The 22345-nt window shown below is 39.5% G+C and overlaps 1 protein-coding gene across 2 annotated transcripts in view; it reads left to right on the top strand.

Annotated features, from left to right (window-relative positions):
• The window catches only part of LOC134316305 (cadherin-22), a 152339-nt gene that overhangs the window by 124549 nt on the left and 5445 nt on the right, over positions 1 to 22345 (top strand). For both annotated transcript variants that reach the window (XM_062996651.1, XM_062996650.1), the window contains one exon: positions 735 to 986. In XM_062996651.1, the coding sequence (XP_062852721.1) occupies positions 735 to 986 (252 nt within the window). The remainder of the gene's footprint in view (positions 1 to 734; positions 987 to 22345) is intronic.

The following is a 22345-nucleotide window of genomic DNA, read 5'->3' on the forward strand; positions in this document are numbered from 1 at the left end:
GAGTGGCACGGTGGCTCAGTGGGTAGCACTGTTGCCTCACAGCAAGAAGGGCCTGGGTTTGATCCCCCAGGTGTAGCGGTCCTTTCTGTGTGGAGTTTGCATGTTCTCCCTGTGTCTGTGTGGGTTTCCTCCGGGAGCTCCGGTTTCCTCCCACAGTCCAAAAACATGCAGTCAAGTTAATTGGAGACACTGAATTGCTCTATAGGTGAATGGGTGTGTGTATGTTTGTGTACATGTGTGTCTGCCCTGCGATGGCCCCGTCCAGGGTGTTACTGTATGACTTGCGCTCATTGAAAAGCTGGGATAGGCTCCAGCTACACCCCCCCCCCCTTCCCCCAATCAGTTAAGAAAGTGAGTGAGTGATTCAGAGTTTGCATGTTTTCCCGTGTCTGTGTGGATTTTCTCCGGGAGCTTCGGTTTCCGCCCACAGTCGACTGGAGATACTAAATTGTCCATGACTGTGTTTGACATTAAACTTGTGAATTGATGAATCTTGTGTAACCAGTAATTACCTGTCCAGTCATGAATGTAACCAAAGTGTTTAAACATGACATTAAAATCCTAATAAATAAATACATTTTCACTAAAGAAGCGCTTCTGTAGTCGAGTGCGCATCTGGTAAATGCTGTAAATTGAATGTGCATAAAATAAAGCACATTAATATTTCCTAAAAACATGTAGTATTAAAAATTGTTTCATAATTATCATTAATGCTATCTGCTTTTTTTCTGCAGACAACACAGCAGGCATTAGGACCCAGCGATCAGGATTTAACCGGCAAGAGCAAAACGTATACCTGTTGCCCATCCTGGTGGTAGACAGTGGGCCTCCAGCTCTGAGCACAACTGGTACACTCACCATCCATGTATGTGGCTGCGACACAGACGGAGCCATCCAGTCCTGCAATGCCACAGCCTTCAGCATGGGCACGACTCTCAGCCCAGGAGCCCTGATCGCCCTGCTCGTCTGCATGCTCATCCTCATAGGTAAAAATTACACAATCATTCAACAGAAACAGTGCAAAAGTGTGATGACTTTAGACACAGTCAGAAAGTGTGTAAACAAAGGGTTTGAGGGTTTCTTACATTTACATTGACTTTTATTTGATTGCAGACAGGATGAACCTGAGATATTTCATGTTTTATCTGCTCAACTTCATTTCATCTATTAATAAACATTCATTCCTGTATTTCAGGTCTGCAACACATTCCAAAAAAAGTTGGGACAGTAAAGCATTTACCACTTTTTAATGTTGCCATTTCTTTTCACCACACTTACCAAGCGATACCAAGTGATTTAATGTTTCAGCTTTTATTTTGTCTCATTCTTCCTGCAAACACGTCTTAAGATGTGCAACAGTACGGGGTCGTCGTTGCATTTTCCTTTTCAAAATTCTCCACACATTCTCTATTGGGGACAGATCAGGACTGCATACAGGCCAGTCCAGTACCCGTACCCTCTTCTTCTGCAGCCATGCCTTTGTAATGTGTGCAGCATGTGGTTTTGCATTGTCTTGTTGAAAAATGCATGGACGTCCCTGGAAAAGATGACGTCTTGAAGGCAGCACATTTTACTCTAAGATCTCAATGTACTTTTCTGCATTAATTCTGCCATCACAGAAGTGTTAATTACCTTTGCCAAGGGCACTGACACAGCCCCATACCATGACAGACCCTGGCTTTTGGACTTGTTGCTTTTTTCCAAAAAAGACCTGGAATGCTGATTCATCTGACCACAATACATATTTCCACTGTGTGATGGTCCATCCTAGATGCCTCAGAGCCCAGAGAAGTTGATGCCGCTTCTGGACATGGTTAACATAAGGCAAATTTTTTGCACAGTAAAGTTTTAAGTGGCATTTGTGCATGTAACTCTGTATTGTAGTGCCTGACAAATTGTAGAGCTTGACAAAGGTTTGCCAAAGTAATCCCTCACCCATGTGGTTATATCAGCTATTGTTATTTGGCAGTTCTTGATGCAGTGCCATCTGAGGGATCGAAGATAACGGGCGTTCAGCTTAAGCTGTCGCCCTTGGTCTTTATGCACTAAAATTCCTCCTGATTCCTTGAATAGTTTAATGATATTATGCATTGTAGAGGGAGAAATATGCAAATCTCTTCCAATCTTTCTTTGAGGTACATTGTTTTTAAACATTTCAATCATTTTCTCACGCATTTGTTGACAAACTGGAGATTCTCTGATCATCTTTGCTCATCAAAGACTCAGCCTTTCCTGGATTACAATCACATTTTGACATCACCTGTTTGGAATCACATCATTATTTAGTTCTTTCACCTCATTACTAGCCCTAAATTGCCTCCGTCCCAACATTTTTTGGAATGGGTTGCAGGCCTAAAATGCAGGAATGGAGGTATATTAACAAATGAAATGAAGTTGAGCAGATAAAACATGAAATGTCTCAGATTCATCCTGTCTGCAATCAAATAAAAGTCAAAGTAAATGTTAGGAACACTGCATTTTTATTTTATTTGCATTTTCCATATTGTCCCAACTTTTTCTGATTTGGGGTTGTACATGTCACACTCAGTCCAGTTATACATGATTCGAAAGTAAATACCAAAAGAAAATGAAGTTTTGAATAGGTCATACTCGAATGATTGTATCTGCAATTTTTATTTCATTTCTGTATTACACATTCATAAAACACACACAAAAGCATGCTATCCTTATTTATTTATTTATTTCTCCACCGTGTCTGGTCAGTTTATTCAGCCGGCTGTTGGACGTGGCACAGTAATAATCCTTCCATAAGATTGACTTGGAACTTTAATAATGCCACTATTAGACTGATCTGGCACTTTAATAATTTTAACATTAGGCTGGCTCGGCTCGCACTGTAATAACCCTCATATGAGACTGCCTGGTAATATTTACTCTAAATTTAGCACTGATAGCTGAAATAGAATTCGCTGCATCAGAAGTCAGTCATATCTCACAAATGTGACATGAGTAGAGTTTTTTTCCTCTGAGTGCAGCCAATCAGACTGGCACCACTTGTCATTTACTCCAGCAGTCAGATTACACCACATACAGATGTCAATATGGATTTTTAACAGCTGGTTTTCTTTAAAAATGCTTTTCAGCTAGACAAGGAATGTGTCATTTTAGTCATCACAGATTTATTGTTTCCATAAGGTGACTTCACACTGGATGCATCAATAATACTACTGTAACATTTAACTCTAATCAACGTGTCATAAAGAAGCTTTTTGCCCCCTTCACACTTCATTGTTTAAAATCTTCAAGTTTAAAATGTAAGTTAATAAAACAGATACATCCTTCATAAAATATGTTTAACTTTTACCAACCAATTAATTCTGGGTTTTACTAGATAGGTCATACCTAGGCAATGGGAAGTTCCTATAAAAAGTCAAAAGTAATAGTACACACTACAGAGATTCAGATTATACAAACAGGTATCTGTATAATCACCGTAAATCTGGTATAGATTGTAAGTAACAGCTGTAAAATATAAATTATAAAGTGAATTATGAAGTTAGGTAGGTAACTGAGCAATGACAATAAAGTTGAATCTATCTATCTATCTATCTATCTATCTATCTATCTATCTATCTATCTATCTATCTATCTATCTATCTATCTATCTATCTATCATCATCCATCTATCCATCTATCCATCTATCCATCTATCCATCTATCCATCCATCCATCCATCCATCCATCCATCCATCCATCCATCCATCCATCTATCCAGGTAGGTAGGTAGGTAGGTAGGTAAGTAAATATGTAGGTAAGTAAAGTAAGGAAATAAAATAAATAAACAAATAAATATATAAGTAAAGTAAGTAAATAAATACATATATAAGTAAATAAGTAAAGTAAGTAAATAAATAAAGTAAATAAATAAATAGATAATTAAATAATAATAATAGTAATAATAATAATAATAATTAAAGTTAATTAATTAATTAATTAAATAATTAATTACTTGAAACAGCGGTAAAACTTCTCAGAAGTGTACAGGCTACCAAAATTCCTTAATGCTCACATCAGCATTCATGGTTCTTTCATTCAAACAACATGAATCACTATAACATAGTAATCACTGGGTATAGGCAGGACTAAAAGCCACATGCACTGTGCTTGTGTACCCCATTCAATCATCAGGATCATGTATTAAATAAATGACTGAATATATACAAGTACAGAAAACAGACCATAAAAACTAGACACATACTGTCCCTTATAATCAGGAACAGAATTTTAACATATATTTCATACAGAAATCTTTCCACTGGTATATATTTGTATGTTTGTTTTATAAAAGACCTAAATACAGAGCTGCACACACAAACTGTGCTGTGTTCACCACGCTATTGATTTTATCTGCTGTTACCAGGTCTGTAATTGCCCATTTCAATTATTTAAAAGTTTGATGGGTTCAGATTCTGCACAAACTTGAGCCACAAAAATAAATAAAGAAATAAAAACGGAATGAAAATGACATGAAGGCCAATCAATAATTCACTCTCCTTTTTCAGTCCAATGGCTCTACTTGAGGTCCTCTTTCATGTGAGGAGTTGAAAGCTTTAGTTCAGATGGAGAGCACATGTATAACAGGACCTGGTAAATCACATCTAACCATTTTGTTGGGAAATTATGTGAGGGATGGTTCGAATGTATGCAGCCCTCGATCCGAAAAAAGAGGAGCATCAGCACCTCTGTCGATTTTGAGTGGCTTAGACTCTAAATAGGCAGAGTTCTGTATGCATGTTGTTCTGTACGCTCCCCAATTTTCCCCCAATTTTCTCCCCTAATCTAGTCGTATCCAATTACCCTGGTTGCGTTATGCTTCACCTCGACCGATACAACCCTCCACTGCTGACTGAGGAACTTTGCAACTGACACACGCCCCCTCCGACACGTGCTCAGTACCGACTGCTCCTTTTCACCTGCACGAGGCGAGTTCATATGCTGACCAGCCTTGTGCACGGAGAGCCACACCCTGATCAGCATTATTCCCCAACTCTGCGCAGGCGCCATCAGTCAGCCACCAGAGGTCATAACTGCACCAAGTATGAGGAACCCTGGTCCAGCTTACCAACCCTGTGAACAACAGCCAATTGTTGTTCCTGTGGCCGCCCAGCTCAGCCGGATCACGGAGCTGAGATTCGATACGATGTATTCAAAATCCCAGCTCTGGTCTGCTAGCGTGTTTTACCGCAACAGAGGTTTTTTTTTTTTAAAGACTAGCATACAGTATAAGTTTTGTTCTGCTACCTGTGTACATTGGTGCAATGGAGTCCTTCTGCAGACCTACAGACTTCCTAAAAGAGTCATATTTTATTTATTATTCTTTAAAAGTATCAATTCTGAACATAGTTTTATATGTGTGGGACTGAATATACCTTTACCTTTATATATATATGAACATCCCTTACTGATTTTTGCATAGATTTTCTGCATAGATTTTCTCTTCACCTCATATTCACCTTCACTTCATTTATCTCATTGTTACCTACTGGGAAGAATCAGTAAGAGTTCTGACGATTGCCACTGCAGCAGGTTAGTTTCAAACATTGCCAATCTTTAAGGGATTAGGGGCTGAAGGAGCAGGGCTCTGGGGAATGTAGTCTGGCGGATATGTATAGAAGCATGGTAAACTATATAGGTTGTATGCAGAGTTGGCAACTCAAGTCAGCAACTTATAGCTTATAGGATATGTTAATACAGTGGTACCTTGGTTTAAAAAGCGTTGAGTTTTAAGGTATTTTTTTCCCATAAGGATGAATAGGAAACCTGTTAATGTGTTCTAGATTCCTGTGAAACTGAATATATTTTAGGAAAATGTAAAAGAATGGGGTTGTTTTTGACACTTATACACTAAAAATAACACAAATATTATATAAAAAACACTGAAAATACAGCTGAAAATCAATATATCTTCTTTATTGTTTCCTTACACTTCATCTTGAAGATGCTTGATCATGGAATACCGTATTCCTTAGCAAGTTCAGTAATTCACATTAGAAGTGACAAATCCGCTTTTATCCTCAAAGTTGATGTGTTAGAAGCAGGTAAATGGGCAAGTGTAAGAATTTGAGTGAGTTTGACAAGGGCCAAATTGTGATGGCTAGACGACTGGGTCAGAGCATTTCCAAAGCTGCAGCTCTTGTGGGGTGTTCCCGGTCTGTAGTGGTCAGTATCTATCAAAAGTGGTCCAAGGAGGGAACAGTGGTAAACTGGCAACAGGGTCATGGGCGGCCAAAGCTTGTTGATGCACGAGGACTGGCCCGTGTGGTCCAATCCAACAGACAACTTACTGTAGCTCAGATTGCTGAAGAAGTTAATACTGGTTTTGATAAAAAGGTGTCAGAATACACAGTGCATCACAGTTTGTTGCGTATGATCGGTGCGATAAGCCATAACATTAAAACCACCTCCTTGTTTCTACACTCACTGTGCATTTTATCAGTTCCACTTACCATATTACTGACTGTAGTCCACAATTACTGACTGTAGTCCATCTGTTTCTCTGCATGCTTTGTTAGCCCCCTTTCATGCTGTTCTTTAATGGTCAGGACTCTCCCAGGGCCACCACAGAGCAGGTATTATTTAGGTGGTGAATCATTCTCAGCACTGCAGTAACACTGACATGGTGGTGGTGTGTTAGTGTGTGTTGTGCTGGTATGAGTGGATCAGACACAGCAATGCTGATGGAGTTTTTAAACACCTCACTGTCACTGCTGGACTGAGAATAGTCCACCAACCAAAATATCCAGCCAACAGAGCCCCGTGGGTGGCGTCCTGTGACCACTGATGAAGGTCTAGAAGATGACCAACTCAAACAGCAGCAATAGATGAGCGATCGTCCCTGACTTTACATCTGCAAGGTGAACAAACTTGGTAGGAGTGTCTAATAGAGTGGACAGTGAGTGGACTCCAGCAGCGCTCCACTCATACCAGCACAACACATACTAACATGACCATTAAAGAACAGGGTGAAAGCATGAAAGCAGGCTAGGTGGTTTTATTGTTATGGCTGATCGGTATATATATATACAGTGTATCACAAAAGTGAGTACACCCCTCACATTTCTGCAGATATTTAAGTATATCTTTTCATGGGACAACACTGACAAAATGACACTTTGACACAATGAAAAGTAGTCTGTGTGCAGCTTATATAACAGTGTAAATTTATTCTTCCCTCAAAATAACTCAATATACAGCCATTAATGTCTAAACCACCGGCAACAAAAGTGAGTACACCCCTAAGAGACTACACCCCTAAATGTCCAAATTGAGCACTGCTTGTCATTTTCCCTCCAAAATGTCATGTGACTCGTTAGTGTTACTAGGTCTCAGGTGTGCATAGGGAGCAGGTGTGTTCAATTTAGTAGTACAGCTCTCACACTCTCTCATACTGGTCACTGAAAGTTCCAACATGGCACCTCATGGCAAAGAACTCTCTGAGGATCCTAAAAGACGAATTGTTGCGCTACATGAAGATGGCCAAGGCTACAAGAAGATTGCCAACACCCTGAAACTGGGCTGCAGCACAGTGGCCAAGATCATCCAGCGTTTTAAAAGAGCAGGGTCCACTCAGAACAGACCTCGCGTTGGTCGTCCAAAGAAGCTGAGTGCACGTGCTCAGCGTCACATCCAACTGCTGTCTTTGAAAGATAGGCGCAGGAGTGCTGTCAGCATTGCTGCAGAGATTGAAAAGGTGGGGGGTCAGCCTGTCAGTGCTCAGACCATACGCCGCACACTACATTAAATTGGTCTGCATGGCTGTCACCTCAGAAGGAAGCCTCTTCTGAAGTCTCTACACAAGAAAGCCTGCAAACAGTTTGCTGAAGACATGTCAACAAAGGACATGGATTACTGGAACCATGTCCTATGGTCTGATGAGACCAAGATTAATTTGTTTGGTTCAGATGGTCTCAAGCATGTGTGGCGGCAATCAGGTGAGGAGTACAAAGATAAGTGTGTCATGCCTACAGTCAAGCATGGTGGTGGGAATGCCATGGTCTGGGGCTGCATGAGTGCAGCAGGTGTTGGGGAGTTACATTTCATTGAGGGACACATGAACTCCAATATGTACTGTGAAATACTGAAGCAGAGCATGATCCCCTCCCTCCGGAAACTGGGTCGCAGGGCAGTGTTCCAGCATGATAATGACCCCAAACACACCTCTAAGACGACCACTGCTTTATTGAAGAGGCTGAGGGTAAAGGTGATGGACTGGCCAAGCATGTCTCCAGACCTAAACCCAATAGAACATCTTTGGGGCATCCTCAAGCGGAAGGTGGAGGAGCGCAAAGTCTCGAATATCCGCCAGCTCCGTGATGTCGTCATGGAGGAGTGGAAAAGCATTCCAGTGGCAACCTGTGAAGCTCTGGTAAACTCCATGCCCAGGAGAGTTAAGGCATTTCTGGGAAATAATGATGGCCACACAAAATATTGACACTTCAGGAACTTTCACTAAGGGGTGTACTCACTTTTGTTGCCGGTGGTTTAGACATTAATGGCTGTATATTGAGTTATTTTGAGGGAAGAATAAATTTACACTGTTATATAAGCTGCACACAGACTACTTTTCATTGTGTCAAAGTGTCATTTTGTCAGTGTTGTCCCATGAAAAGATATACTTAAATATCTGCAGAAATGTGAGGGGTGTACTCACTTTTGTGATACACTGTATATATATATATATTGGTTGCTTACAGACTGGAATATGCTGCAGTGGAAGTCTAGTTTGTGCATGCATATTTGTGGTTGCCACAAATGTTGTTACAGCAGTAGTTTCTAATGTTTTCTTTAGACAAGCTTTTAGAGCGCTGATCACACTGTATGGGTATTAATCATACTAAACTATTAAGAAAACAAGCGCACCAGAAGGAGTGCAGTAGATAAATAAGCAAATCATATGATTATTAATATCGTTTTTATTTAATGTGAAAATCATTGTATTTTTATCAGGGGGACTAAACACAAACAGGTCATCACATACACAGCCCACTATTAAAAGCTGACCACTTTACAGATGAAAGATGAGCATGTCGGCTTAATGCTGTAACTGTAGACATTAATAATAGAGATATTCTGCTGTAATTCACACATGCAAAAAATATTTTAGACTTTAATTAAAAACTTTAAATGATTTATTTATGTAGGCTAACAGGTTAGTGAATGCTCATATTAATGTTTAAGTCAACAGTAATATATACCCTGAAGATTTATACAAGGCTAAATTACAGCATAAACGCACACAAATGTAAATGTCTTGTGAAATATGCAGTTTATTTTAATTAAGCTGATAAAATAAATGTAATGTTAAATAAATGTCTTATTAAATAGCACTTATCTCTAATAAACAGATAAATTAATGCTTTTAAAATTGGTAAACAGTAAAATCTCTTTTAAATGTTGTGTAAAAGTCCTAACTATGCTAAATTCAACTCATAATACCTTTCTTTGTCTGCAAAAATGAATAGTATACCTACACTATATGGCTGAATGTATGTGGACACCTGATCATAAGCTTGTTGGACATACCATTAAAAAAACCAAATGGTATTAAAATAGAGTGACCTCTATGTGATCTTTACAGCTATAACAACAGTCAATGTTCTGATAAAGCTTCTCATGTCTGTGAGAATTTATGCCCATTCAGTCAAAAGAGCATTTATTCTCAAAATTGTGAATTTGAATCTCTGGCCGTCTGCACGAACAATGTTTGGATCATTCGTAGGGAGTGTGGCAGAGAGGATTCCTCATAACTGATGCAATTACGACTTTAACTGGCTGACTGTGAAATCTGCACAGAGACGAGGAACAATGGGATCAGTTAGTGACTATTCATGCACAAAGCTGATCGACATATAAGCTTGCCTCGTGCAGGTGAAACGGTCGTGCAGGTTGCCTTGTGCAGGTCGGCTACTGCACACAGGGGAGTGGTTTGAGGGGGAGTGTGTTAGTCACGGCTGTCTTTGGTCAGGAGTAAAGGTTAGCATCAGTAGAGTGAAAGCGTAATGCAATCGCGTATTTTTATAGTACTTGATTGGGAGACAAATTGATCATTTGTATGGCTGAGCACTGATGTTGGTCAAGAAAGCCTCAATTAATGTTCCAAGTTATTCCAAAGCTGTTCAGTGGGGCTTAGGTCAGACCACTAGACTTTCTTCATGTCTTTTTAGACCTCACTTTGACCACAGGGGCACAGACATGCTGGAACAGGAAAGGGCCTTCCATAAACTATTGCTGCAATGTCAAAAAACATAATTTATTATTTATAATTAATTTATTACACCCGTTAGCAATTGTTGTAGATGAAACACATTAATCCAGTAATTGGAAAAGGCGTCCAAATACTTTTGTTCATATTGTGTATGCTTTATTGTAACAGTTACCCTCTCTAAACACACATCCCAGTAACAAACCTTTCAGACAGCCCTAATGTTGCTTCATTTGCTAAGGAACAAGCATCCTCTTCTCACATGTACTAAAAGGAAGAGGGGTATGGATTTATTTGGGTGTAACATGGCATCTGTGCACAACCTCCTCAATTATGGCCCATCTGCTAGGATGTTCTGGCTATCCGAAGGAAATTAGTTGTTGTTTCAGGAGTACTTACAGAAACATCTGCATGCCCAGCAATATACCACAGATTTTGGAGGTGGAGATTTAGAATTTCTTGTCACTCCAAACCCCGTCTATAACCAGCAGCTTGGGTGACAGATTGAATAAGCAATTAATGTTCCTGACTTAAATGGATGTGGGTTGATCCTGATGTTCTGTTGATTATATGTGTTGATTACAAAATACTGTTTCTACTGTTTCTTCAATTAACACAAATTAACTCAGCTCTATCATCGTGAGAGTGAACTGCAGAACCCATATATAGCAACTATTGTTTCATTTGTTCATCTGGCTGACAGAGCTACAGTGTCAACAGGTTTATCTGAACTGTGTGTTCCTGGACATTTATTACAACATAGATTCATTTCTCTGTTAATCAGCATTTGAAGCCAAACATCTAGGTTTATGATATTTTTTTAGTGTTTCAACCAATTACATACATTTAGCCCATGTTACATATAAAACTTATCTCCAAATTAAAGCATTTCCAACTATTTTCTAACTTTCACCTAACTAAATGTAAAAATAAATAAATAAATAAAAAAATGAAAATAAATTACAAATAAAATAATAATAATATGACATTTTTATTTTTAATTATACATTTTAAGGGACATGTGGGACCTATGAAGCTTTATAATATATAGTAAAATTGTTTTATTTTCTGAAAAAATAATATAATAAAATAAAATAAAAAAAATCTTACATTTTATTAAGTAACACGTATCAAAACAAAGCACTACAGTAACATAAAAACACTACAAATAAAGTTTAAAGATTTTGGCATTTTATTATTATTATTATTATTATATTTCCATTACAATTAATATTTTTACATTTTCTTTTTCTAGTATATTTTCTCCCATTTTCTCTCAATTTAGCGTAGCCAATTTGTCCTCCACTGCTGGGGATCCCTGATTGCAATCGAGGTGGGTATATTGCTGCTCACGCCTCCTCTGACCTGTGTGCAGCCCTTAACGGAGCTCTTTTTCACCTATGCATTCTGCACAGACGCCTCTCTATCTGCCTATTAGGGTCCTTACACAGTGTTTGAAGACCCCACCCACATATTCCAGTCATCCCGCCCTAACAGAGACATGTCTGCTGCAGGCACTGCCATTTATTCATGCTAGATGGTGCCCAGCCATATAGTGGCAATGTCGAGTTTCGAACCGAGGAGTTCAGAATCTCAGCGCTGGTGTGCTAGCGGAATATCCCACTGCGCCACCTGGGCACCCACATTTTCTTTTTTAGCTGAAATGTAGATATTTCACTTTTCAAAAAAAAGCTTACTGTTAATTTTACAGCCCAAACCTATTACTGATATTTAGTATTCCTGAGTTACACATAAAAAGTGGCAAAACCTTGAACCTTGGCGCAAATCTGCACTTTGTTCAGGGCTCGGCTTGAGCGGTGCGGTAAAATGTCATCAAAGTGCACCATGACATGAATCTTCATTTGTGTGGAATAACTGTCAAATCCACTCTTTTATCATCCACATGTATCTGTGTTTAGCTGGATTCTTAGCTCCTGTTTCACTTTTAAACTTGTGTTATAGCTTGGGGTGCTGAGAAATTGTAAGAATCAGCTTTTCCAGGTGGCGCAGCGGGATATTCCGCTAGCACACCAGCTCCGAGATTCTGAACTCCTCGGTTCAAAACTTGCCACAGGTCGACTGGGCACCATCTAGCGGGCATAACTGGCAGTGCCTGCAGCAGACACAAATTGGCTACTGTGTTTGCTAGGGCAGTATGACCGGACTATGTGGGTGGGGTCCTCTAACGCTGTGCAAGGACCCTGATTAGCAGATAGAGGCGCATGTGCATGGACGAAAAAGAAAGGGTCCACTAAGGACTGTGCACGGTCGGAGCAGGCGTGAGTAGAAAACATACCTTCCTCGATTGCAATCAGGGATCCCCAGCAGCGAAAGATGGGAGAAAAATGGGAGAAAATGCATAAATAAATAGAAAAAAAAAAAAAGCTTAACGTGGTTTAATGTACTAAAAGAAATAAATAGAACAACATAGAACAACGACACTAAACTTCTTTTAATTATTACTGGTAATATGTTTTCCTTGCTCATTGTTTTAATACAATAAGTCATCTTGAGCTTTGTTCAAGTTAAGCGTTGTTCGTACTGCTTGAGTCGCTATTACTAAGTCTTATCAAACAGTTCATCTCATTGGAGGTGCTTTAAAAAGGTCAGGGGTAAACTGTGTTTAATCTGTTAAACTTTGAGCACCGCAGCAAGCACAAAAACCGTGAGCTCAATGCGCCAAAACACAGCGGCAAGATAAGCAGCACTGCCACACTCCATAGGGAACAACGGCACAGTCAGCGCAAAAGCGGTTTTGCCGCTTCTCATGTGAATGCGCCCTTAGACAGTACATTTTACTGACTGTTGGCATCCTCAGTATAAATTCTGACTGATGTAATATGTGTGATGCTATGCAGAGGAAGCTAGTAAAACCTATTTGCTTATCTTTTAGAGTCTATTTGCTTCTCCTCTGTCTCTTAAGGGCGTCTGATTGTGATGAAATAGAAAAGTAAAACAAAAGAGCAACATGGTCAAAGAGCCACCTCCTCCAGGCTTAAGGAGAAGAAAAAAAGTGGAGTTATTAAGTGAGTGAGGGAGGCAGAGACTGATTAGATACGTGAGGAAGACAATCAGCAGTCCCAGACGAATATCTCTCCCTAATTCTCTCCAGGCGATTGCCACCAATTTCCTTCTCTGCAACTTTCCAAGTAATTTATAAGCAAATTAAAACAATTAAAGGCCGCCCATGCAAGTCATTTGTACACATTACTGTGGCTATTATTGAGTTTTTTTTCCCTCCCATATACCATTGTACGAAAAAAAGCCTTTTAGCTTCGAGGGCACAATTCATCGCTGTAAAAGAACATTTATTATAAGTTATAATGTACAACCTGAAGTCCAACTCTGGAAGTTTACCAGTTGTGTGGTCTGCTGTTGCTTTAATGCGAATTCAGCTGCTCTGACCAGATTGTGGGAGTTTTTTTGCTCAGCTAACACAGACTGTAAATCTGAGTATTATATGATGTTTTCAGATCGCTGCTGTTATCAACAACAAGGCAGCATCACAACATTGTGATACACTCCCACCAGCAGCTTGATCTATAAAACAAAGTAGCATAACAGATACGTAGAGGCCGTCTGGTGCAGTAAATCTAAATATACTTCATCTGGCATCTACTGTTGGACTTGTGTCAGGAGAAATAAAAATGTAAACATGGAAAACGGACAACTTAAACGGTGTATCCACTCACCTATTTTAACAAAAGCTGTGTAATTTTTAGCATAAAGGCAATTTTAATCAAGTAAATAAAGAATTTACATGGGCTGGATGCTGGATCATAAATGTGTGATTGCTGTGTGTTAAATGACATCTCATAGTAAATTGTAACTAGTGTTTTTTTACAGCTGCTACTTCCAGCTACTTCTTGTAACTATTAACTGTATTGTTGTTGTTTTTCTTATAAAGGCCTTATAAATATTTCCACCTCCCATACATTGTATCACCTAATTGAAACATGTACTTCAAAGGAAACAACAGTCCTATTTACAGTTCTTAGGCCGCTCAGGTGGCACAGCGGTAAAATACTCTAGCACACCAGAGCTTGGATTTCGAATACATCGTATTCTCAGCTCTGCCATCTGGCTGGGCTGGGCGGCTATATGAACAACATTAGGCTGTTGTTTATCCAGGTAGGACAATTACGACCTCTGCTGGCTAATTGATGGCGTCTGAGTTGAGGAATAATGCTGATCAGGGTGTGGCTCTCCATGCACAAGGCTGATTGGCATATGAACTCTTTTCATGCAGGTGAAAAGATGCAGTTGGGTACTGCTCACATGTCGGAGGAGGCGTGTGTCAGTTCGCTCTCCTAAATCAGGGGCGGGGGTTAGCACCAGTAGAGAGAAAGCATAATGCAATCGGGTAAAAATTGTATGGAGCAACACATAGTCTAAATGACCTTAGATGTTATGATGCACAAGCAAAATAAATGAATAGAAAATAAATTAAATGATAAATAACATTACACAATAGCATGAATAAATAAATAACATGTTGATATGCCTTCAAGAAATGAGTATACAGGGTCCAAGTGACATTTGTGATGCTTTGACAAGGCTAGTAGGTGTTTCATAAACAGGGTGGGGATAGGGAGGGGGGTATAGTTCTATTTTTGGTATAGTACAGTTTATTATTATTAGTACTAGTAATATTAGTATTAGTAGTATTAGTAGTAGTAGTTCATTTCCACTAAGCACTTTCCTCATCAGGGTCTGATAGTTGTTTCAGAGCCTATCTTGGTCGGGCACAGTCTTGAAATCCTTACCTAGGGCCACTTTACATCATCATTTCCTCTACTGGGATGATTCTAGGAATTGTTGACAAGTGAATTCAATTCAATTCAACTTTATTGTCATTATACAATACAGGGTTGTACAGTATAACGAAACACTGTCAGGCTACATCTCCAGTGCAGACAACGAAAGACAATAGTGCAAAGACAATAGGGGAGAGGGGATGGGGGAGGTTACAAAAAAAAAGTGCATAGATTTACATTTACATTTTCTGCATTTAGCAGACGCTCTTATCCAGAGCGACTTACAGAAGTGCTTCCATAGTAAACATTTCATTTCTCAAGTTTTAGTAAACAACAGTCAAAGAACACGAATCTGCTGAAACCTGTTAAAACCAAAGTGTTTTTTTTTTTTTTTTTTTTTTGGAAATGGAAAAAAAATGTTAGTAAATAGGTACAAGTCAGCATAGACAAAGACAAAGGTGCTACGACAAGGCAAGGTGCATAGGTGGATCGTAAGAATATAATATATACGAGGGATCTTCAAAAAGCTTCCACACTTTTATATTTTGGTTGGAAACAGTGAGGGTGGGAGGAGTAGTAATTGGTCGTGTCTAAGAGACTGAGAGAGCTTATAGTCCGGATTTAGCGCCATCTGATTTCCACCTTTTTGGATGCTTTAAGTGAAAGAAGATTATCATGTGATGATGATGTGAAAGCATAGGTGCATTAGTGGCTATGCGCTCAACCAGAAACATTTTTGCTGATGGCATTAAAAAGTTGGTACAACGCTGGAAAAAAATGCATCAGAAGGTGACTATGTAGAAAAGTGATGTCATTTGTTTTTGTTTTTTAATTGTTAATAAATAGAGTTAAAAAACTGTGGAAACTTTTTGCAGAACCCTTGTATATACTATAGGAATGCAACCAAATGTAAGGACTGATCCCAGGTCACTGTGTCCAAACAGTACCTGCTATCCTTATGCATAGCTCTGTGTTAAAATACACACACAAGGTGTGTGTGTGTGTAATTCTACCACAGGACATTTTTTGGATTATGGATTATTCAATAGTCTGCACCCCTTCTACAACACACTCTTGAAGTATAGAACAGGATCGAATTTGCTTAGAGCTGCTGTGCTGGTGTTCTTTGTCTTTGAATGCTGGGTCAAACATGACAAATGGGCTTCCTATAGGTTGCTACAGGGACTTCTGCTCCACTGTTTCTAAACTCAGCAATGAAAAATGAATGATGATGACTACTACAGCAAACTTTGGGAAATTGTTACAAGTTGTTAGATGTTACATCATAACTTAGGAAAGCAGCTGTTCTGATGTGGGTTTGAGGTGGCCATCAAACTGACACATTCTTCAGTGCTAGAATTAGGGCGCATTCACATCAGCTGGCTGTGCCGTTGTTTTCTATGGAGTAAAGCGGTGCTGCTTAGCTTGCTGCTGCTTTCCTAAGCAGCGTGCACTGTGCATTTTCACCGGATTGAACTTTGACCCAGTTTGCCACTGACCTTTTCAAAGTGCCTCCACTGAGACGAACTGTTTGATATGGCATGATAAAAGCAACGCAGGCAGTACAAACAATGCTTAACATGAACAAAGCTTAATGTGGCTTATTGTATTAAAACAACGACCAAGACATTCCATTAGTGGAGAGAAAATACACCGATCAGCCATAACATTAAAACCACCTTGTTTCTACACTCACTGTCCATTTTATCAGCTCCATTTACCATATAGAAGCACTTTGAAGTTCTACAATTACTGACTGTAGTCCATCTGTTTCTCTACATACCTTTTTAGCCTGATTTCACCCTGTTCTTTAATGGACAGGACCCCCACATGACCACCAAAGAGTAGGTATTATTTAGGTGGTGGATCTTTCTTAGCACTGCAGTGACACTGACATGGTGGTGGTGTGTTAGTGTGTGTTGTGCTGGTATGAGTGGATCAGACACAGCAGCGCTGCTGGAGTTTTTAAATACCGTGTCCACTCACTGTCCACTCTGTTAGACACTCCTACCTAGTTGGTCCACCTTGTAGATGTAAAGTCAGAGACGATCACTCATCTATTGCTGCTGTTTGAGTTTGTCATCTTCTAGTCCTTTATCAGTGGTCACAGGATGCTGCCCACAGGGTGCTGTTGGCTGGATACTTTTGGTTGGTGGACTATTCTCAGTCCAGCAGTGACAGTGAGGTGTTTAAAAACTCCATCAGTGCACAGATACACTGTTTTACTGCACAGCTTAAGCCAAGCACTGAGCACAGCAACCATACTCATATCAGGCCAGTGGTAGCTCAGTGGTTAAGCTACTGGACTAGTAATCAGAAGGTTGCCAGTTCAATCCCCACAACACTGCCAAGCTGCCACTGTTGGACCCCTGAGCAAGGCACTTAACCTTAAACCTTTAGATTTCACCTCAACCCTTAGCCGCTTTGGATAAAGACTTCTGCTAAATGCTATAAATGTAAATGTGGATGTCTTGTCCCTTATTCACAAATTAATATAACAAGCTTGCCTTTGAAAGTAAGGTTATTTAAAATTCATTTTACTGAAAGTAGTCAGAAGATGAAGCTTTAATGAAAGCTGAAATAAAAATTGATGAATCAGCAAGAAAAATACATCAAAATGTATGGATTTCTTTTCTCCCGAGGCATTTTAATTATAATTTAGCACTTCACTATCTCCTTACCTAATGGCTGTTCCTCAGAAAGCTTTTATTTTGCTGTATCCACGCCATGTGGCTAGATAAAAGCGTGCTAAACCGACTAACCTCTAGACCCCCAGATTTCTCATATAAGACGGTTACATGGTCCTCACAACAATATCAGTTTTATCACATTTGTACTCATGGATTATTAATGAACTTAGATCTGACTTGTGCCTCCAGACAAGAGACCATTAATAAAACATTAACATTATTTCTCAAAGAAAGATGTGTGGGCCAAAGGAAGTCACCTTGTCGGCCCAGTCTGCTAAGAGAAATCATTTGTTAAAGCTGTCTGCACATGTGGGTACTGGCCATGTTGGTAGTTTACTAGGAATAAATGCTCTGACCTCCACATTTCTTCACTTCTGTACAGGCGCCTTGGGCTACTAACCAGGGTCCTTACACAGCGTTGAAGACTTCGCCCCCTTTTTAGTCCAGTCTTTTTCCACCCAGCATATTTTAGCGGCCAATTTTGTCTGCTGCAGGTACTGACAATTGTGCTCGCTAGGGAGCACCCAGACGACCGGTAGCTGAGCTAATATTTGAACTTGTGGAGTTCAGAATCCCAGAACTGGTGCACTAGTGCAGGGTTTTTCAAACTTTTTTTCAGACGTGAAAGTGCTAAAGCGGTTTTGTCGCGTCTCACGTGGTAACAATGTGGTTAGCATAGTTCATGCGTTTGTGTGTTTTGTCCCATAAAACCTAGTCTTGTTCATTATAATGAATAAACAATCATGAATAAACAATACTTAACATCTCTGCATATGTTTTCACCCTCATCTCTCGTCAAGAGCCCACTGTTACATGTAGAGACTCTTATTTTTATTATTGATCCACACCTATTGCTAACAGGCTTATAAATTCAGTTTCATAAAATGGAATATACACCCATCAGGCAAAACTTTAAAACCACCTCCTTGTTTCTCTGCATGCTTTGTTACCCCCTTTCATGCTGTTTATCACCCCCACAGGACCACTACAGAGTAGGTATTGTTTGGGTGGTGGATCATTCTCAGCACCGCAGTGACAATGACATGGTGATGGTGTGTTAGTGTGTGTTGTGCTGGTATGAGTGAATAAGACACAGCAGCGCTGATAGAGTTTTTAAACACCTCACTGTCCCTGCTAAACTGAGCAAAGTCCACCAACCAAAAATATCCAGTTAACAGGGCGTGGGCAGCGTCCTGTGACCACTGATGAAGGTCTAGAAGATGACCAACTCAAACAGCAGCAATAGATGAGCGATCATCTCTGACTTTACATCTGCAAGGTGGACCAACTAGGTAGGATTGTCTAATAGAGTGGACAGTGAGTGGACATGGTATTTAAAAACTCCAGCAGTGCTGCTGTGTCTGATCCACTCATACCAGCACAACACACACTAACACACCACCACCATGTCATTGTCACTGCAGTGCTGAGAATGATCCACCACCTAAATAATACCTGCTCTGTGGTGGTTCTGTGGGGGTCCTGACCAATAAAGAACAGGGTGAAAGCAGGCTAAAAAAGTATGTAGAGAAACAGATGGACTACAGTCATTAATTGTAGAACTGCAAAGTGCTTCTATATGGTAAGTGGAGCTGATAAAATGGACAGTGAGTGTAAAAACAAGGAGGTGGTCATAATGTTATGGCTGATTGGTGTATATTTATTTATATAACTATAACTTTAGGGCAAGAGTTTGGGGAAGGCTTTTTTCTGCTTCAGCGTGAGTGTGCCCCTGCACATAAAGCGAGCTCTATAAAGACATGGTTTGCTAAGTTTAATTTGTAGAAACTCCAGTGCCCTGCACAGAAGCCCTGACCTCGACCCTACTGAATTCCTTCAGGAAGAATAAAATCACCGAATGCAAGTCAGGCTTTCTCACCCAGCAACAGTGCCTGACCTTACAAATGTTTGTATTTCTTTTCTTTTTTTTTTTTATTTATTAAATGTCAACACATTTTCTACAGACACACTTTAAATTTACTCAGCCATATCACAACTCTCTTTTTAGTGTAGATGATCTAAAAAAAAATCGTAAAATCGTAATTCTTGTAAACAAAACATAGTAGTATTTCTACTCTGACTGAAAAATCCACATTTATCTTTGGCACAGTGTAAGCAAGATAAAAGCCACAGTTCTAACCCACTGGACCTCATAAGTAAACTGGTCACCACTAATATTAATTATCTGATCTGAACCACACAGCAACATTAAAGGACAATAAATTAGAATATACAGGACTAAAATCTCATGCACAGTGTTTGTATAATGCTTCTAATTAAAATAATTGTATAAAATTTGTGCAAATAAAATTGTCTTTACTGTAAGCAATTACTGTAAAGAAATTACTGAGCTGACAATTTATACATTATTCCACATTCGTACAAAAAGTGCTTTTGTGAGATAAACCTCAGAGTGCAGTATGATAGCTGGTGCTGTTTGACTTATGTTAAACTTATGTTAAACTTATGTTAAACAGTATACTTTTTTCTGTTCCATTCTGAACACAACTGCAGCAATTTGGCAGGGTGACCAAATGAATGACCGTAAAACATATACTTACTTAGTATTAATTTTGGTTTGTAAAACTGTAAAACTGAAATAACCCATTAAAAGAACCTACAATAATTGTACCCCTACACAGAAACCCCCCCATAGTACATGTTAATTAAAGCAGAAGATAGATATATAGATGGATAGATAGATAGAAAGATAGAAAGATAGAAAGACAGAAAGACAGACAGACAGACAGACAGACAGACAGACAGACGATAGATAGATAGTTGATAGATAGATAGATAGATAGATAGATAGATAGATAGATAGACAGACAGACAGACAGACAGACAGACAGACAGACAGACAGACAGACAGACAGACAGACAGACAGACAGATAGATAGATAGATAGACATACTGACAGAAAGATCGATAGATAGACAGATAACTTTATTAATCCCAAAGGGAAAGTCAGTTATTACAGCAGCTCAAGATACATTAAAGCAAAAAGTATTAAAGTACACAAGCACTGTTGTACATACTATGTAATATGTAATATATATATGGAAGTGGAAGTAATATATATTACATACTACATTTCTTATTATATATATACTATATATTTCTTATTATACTTATACTGTATATACTGTATATAAAAACTTTAAAAAGTTACATTGCAGTAAATATTATGGAATGAGATCTGTAATATACTAAACTGTTGAAAGGTGTTCTTTGCAGTAAATATTAACAGTAGTGTAATGTATTGTAGGCTTCATAAACAGAGAGCCAAATCATGCGCCATGAGGCTATCCTGATAGTAGCTCAGTGTTCAATTATGTCCTGACACAGTGAAGTGTTATACATTGTGATCACTGCTGGTACAAACAATCTTCTGTATTGTCCCTTGTTACTCTTCGGACACATAAATCAGTGGTAAGGGATTTATTTATTTATAGCAGTGATTGTAATACTACTACTATTACTACTACTTTACATTTTCAGCATTTAGCAGATGCTTTTTATCCAAAGCGGCCTACAGTACTGTGACAGTATATATTGTCTAAGTAACTAAGAGTTAAGGGCCTTGCTCAAGGGTCCAACAGTGGCTGTCTGGCAGTGGTGGGGCGACCCTTCGACCACTAGTCCAGTACCTCAACCGCTTGGCTACAACTATCAGAATCAGATTATTCTCAGACTTCTGGTGTTTCGGTCACTGTCCTTCATTACTGAACTTTCTCCAGTCTCTGTTATTTCAATGTCTGAGTCATAGCCAATCACATCTCCTGCGTTGGGCCCCTGGGTCTCTGTAGGGTCCAGGGCATAGTGGCAGACGGTGCTGGCCCTGCCACCCATCTCCCCTTCATTTAGTGACAGGATCTCAATACCACCAGTACTCACCTCCCCCTCTTTCCTCTCGTATAAGAAAGTCCTCTGCAGCATCAGCTTCTTGGTGGTGTGGCACTTGTAGTTCAGGACAGGATTCTGGTTCGAACCTACCTGATCCTGCTGCTGCCCCTCAAAGATCACACAGGTGCCCAGTGAGTCCTCGTACTCCCTGGCGAACATGTACCTGCCCAGCTGCAGGATAAGCTGCTCGGTGTTCATACTCATGATCCTACACACTCCCCCACGCTCACTCAGCATGTCCGAGTGTTTATTTGAGTTCATTCCGGAGAGCTCCGCCGCCACCACCTGCTCCTCTTCATCCCACTCAACCTCCATTACCCAAGTTCTGTGGTCCTGGTCCACACGTGTTCCACGAGGTGCATTTGAACACACTACTACTACTACTACCAGTACCTTAACCACTGGGGCCAGTGATAGCTCAGAGGTTAAGGTACTGGACTAGTAAACAGAAGGTTGCCGGTTCAAGCCCCACCACCACCAAGTTGCCACTGTTGGGTCCTTGAGCAAGGCCCTTAACCCTCAATTGCTCATCGTGTTCCACTTATTGTGTAAGTCGCTTTGGATAAAAGCGTCTGCTAAATGCTGAAAATGTAAATGTACTACTACTAATAATAATAATAGACTTATGCTTTTGAACAGACATGATGTTTGATTTTAGTTATCTTTAGCTAATTTATTGTTTATATTTTCAGCAAAAAATCTCAGTTTGCAACTTGTTTGCTTTTAAAAAGTGTATTATTATATTTATTATTATTATAAGAATCACTGTT

Source organism: Trichomycterus rosablanca, chromosome 6 (assembly GCF_030014385.1).
Source record: "Trichomycterus rosablanca isolate fTriRos1 chromosome 6, fTriRos1.hap1, whole genome shotgun sequence".
Lineage (NCBI taxonomy): Eukaryota > Metazoa > Chordata > Actinopteri > Siluriformes > Trichomycteridae > Trichomycterus > Trichomycterus rosablanca.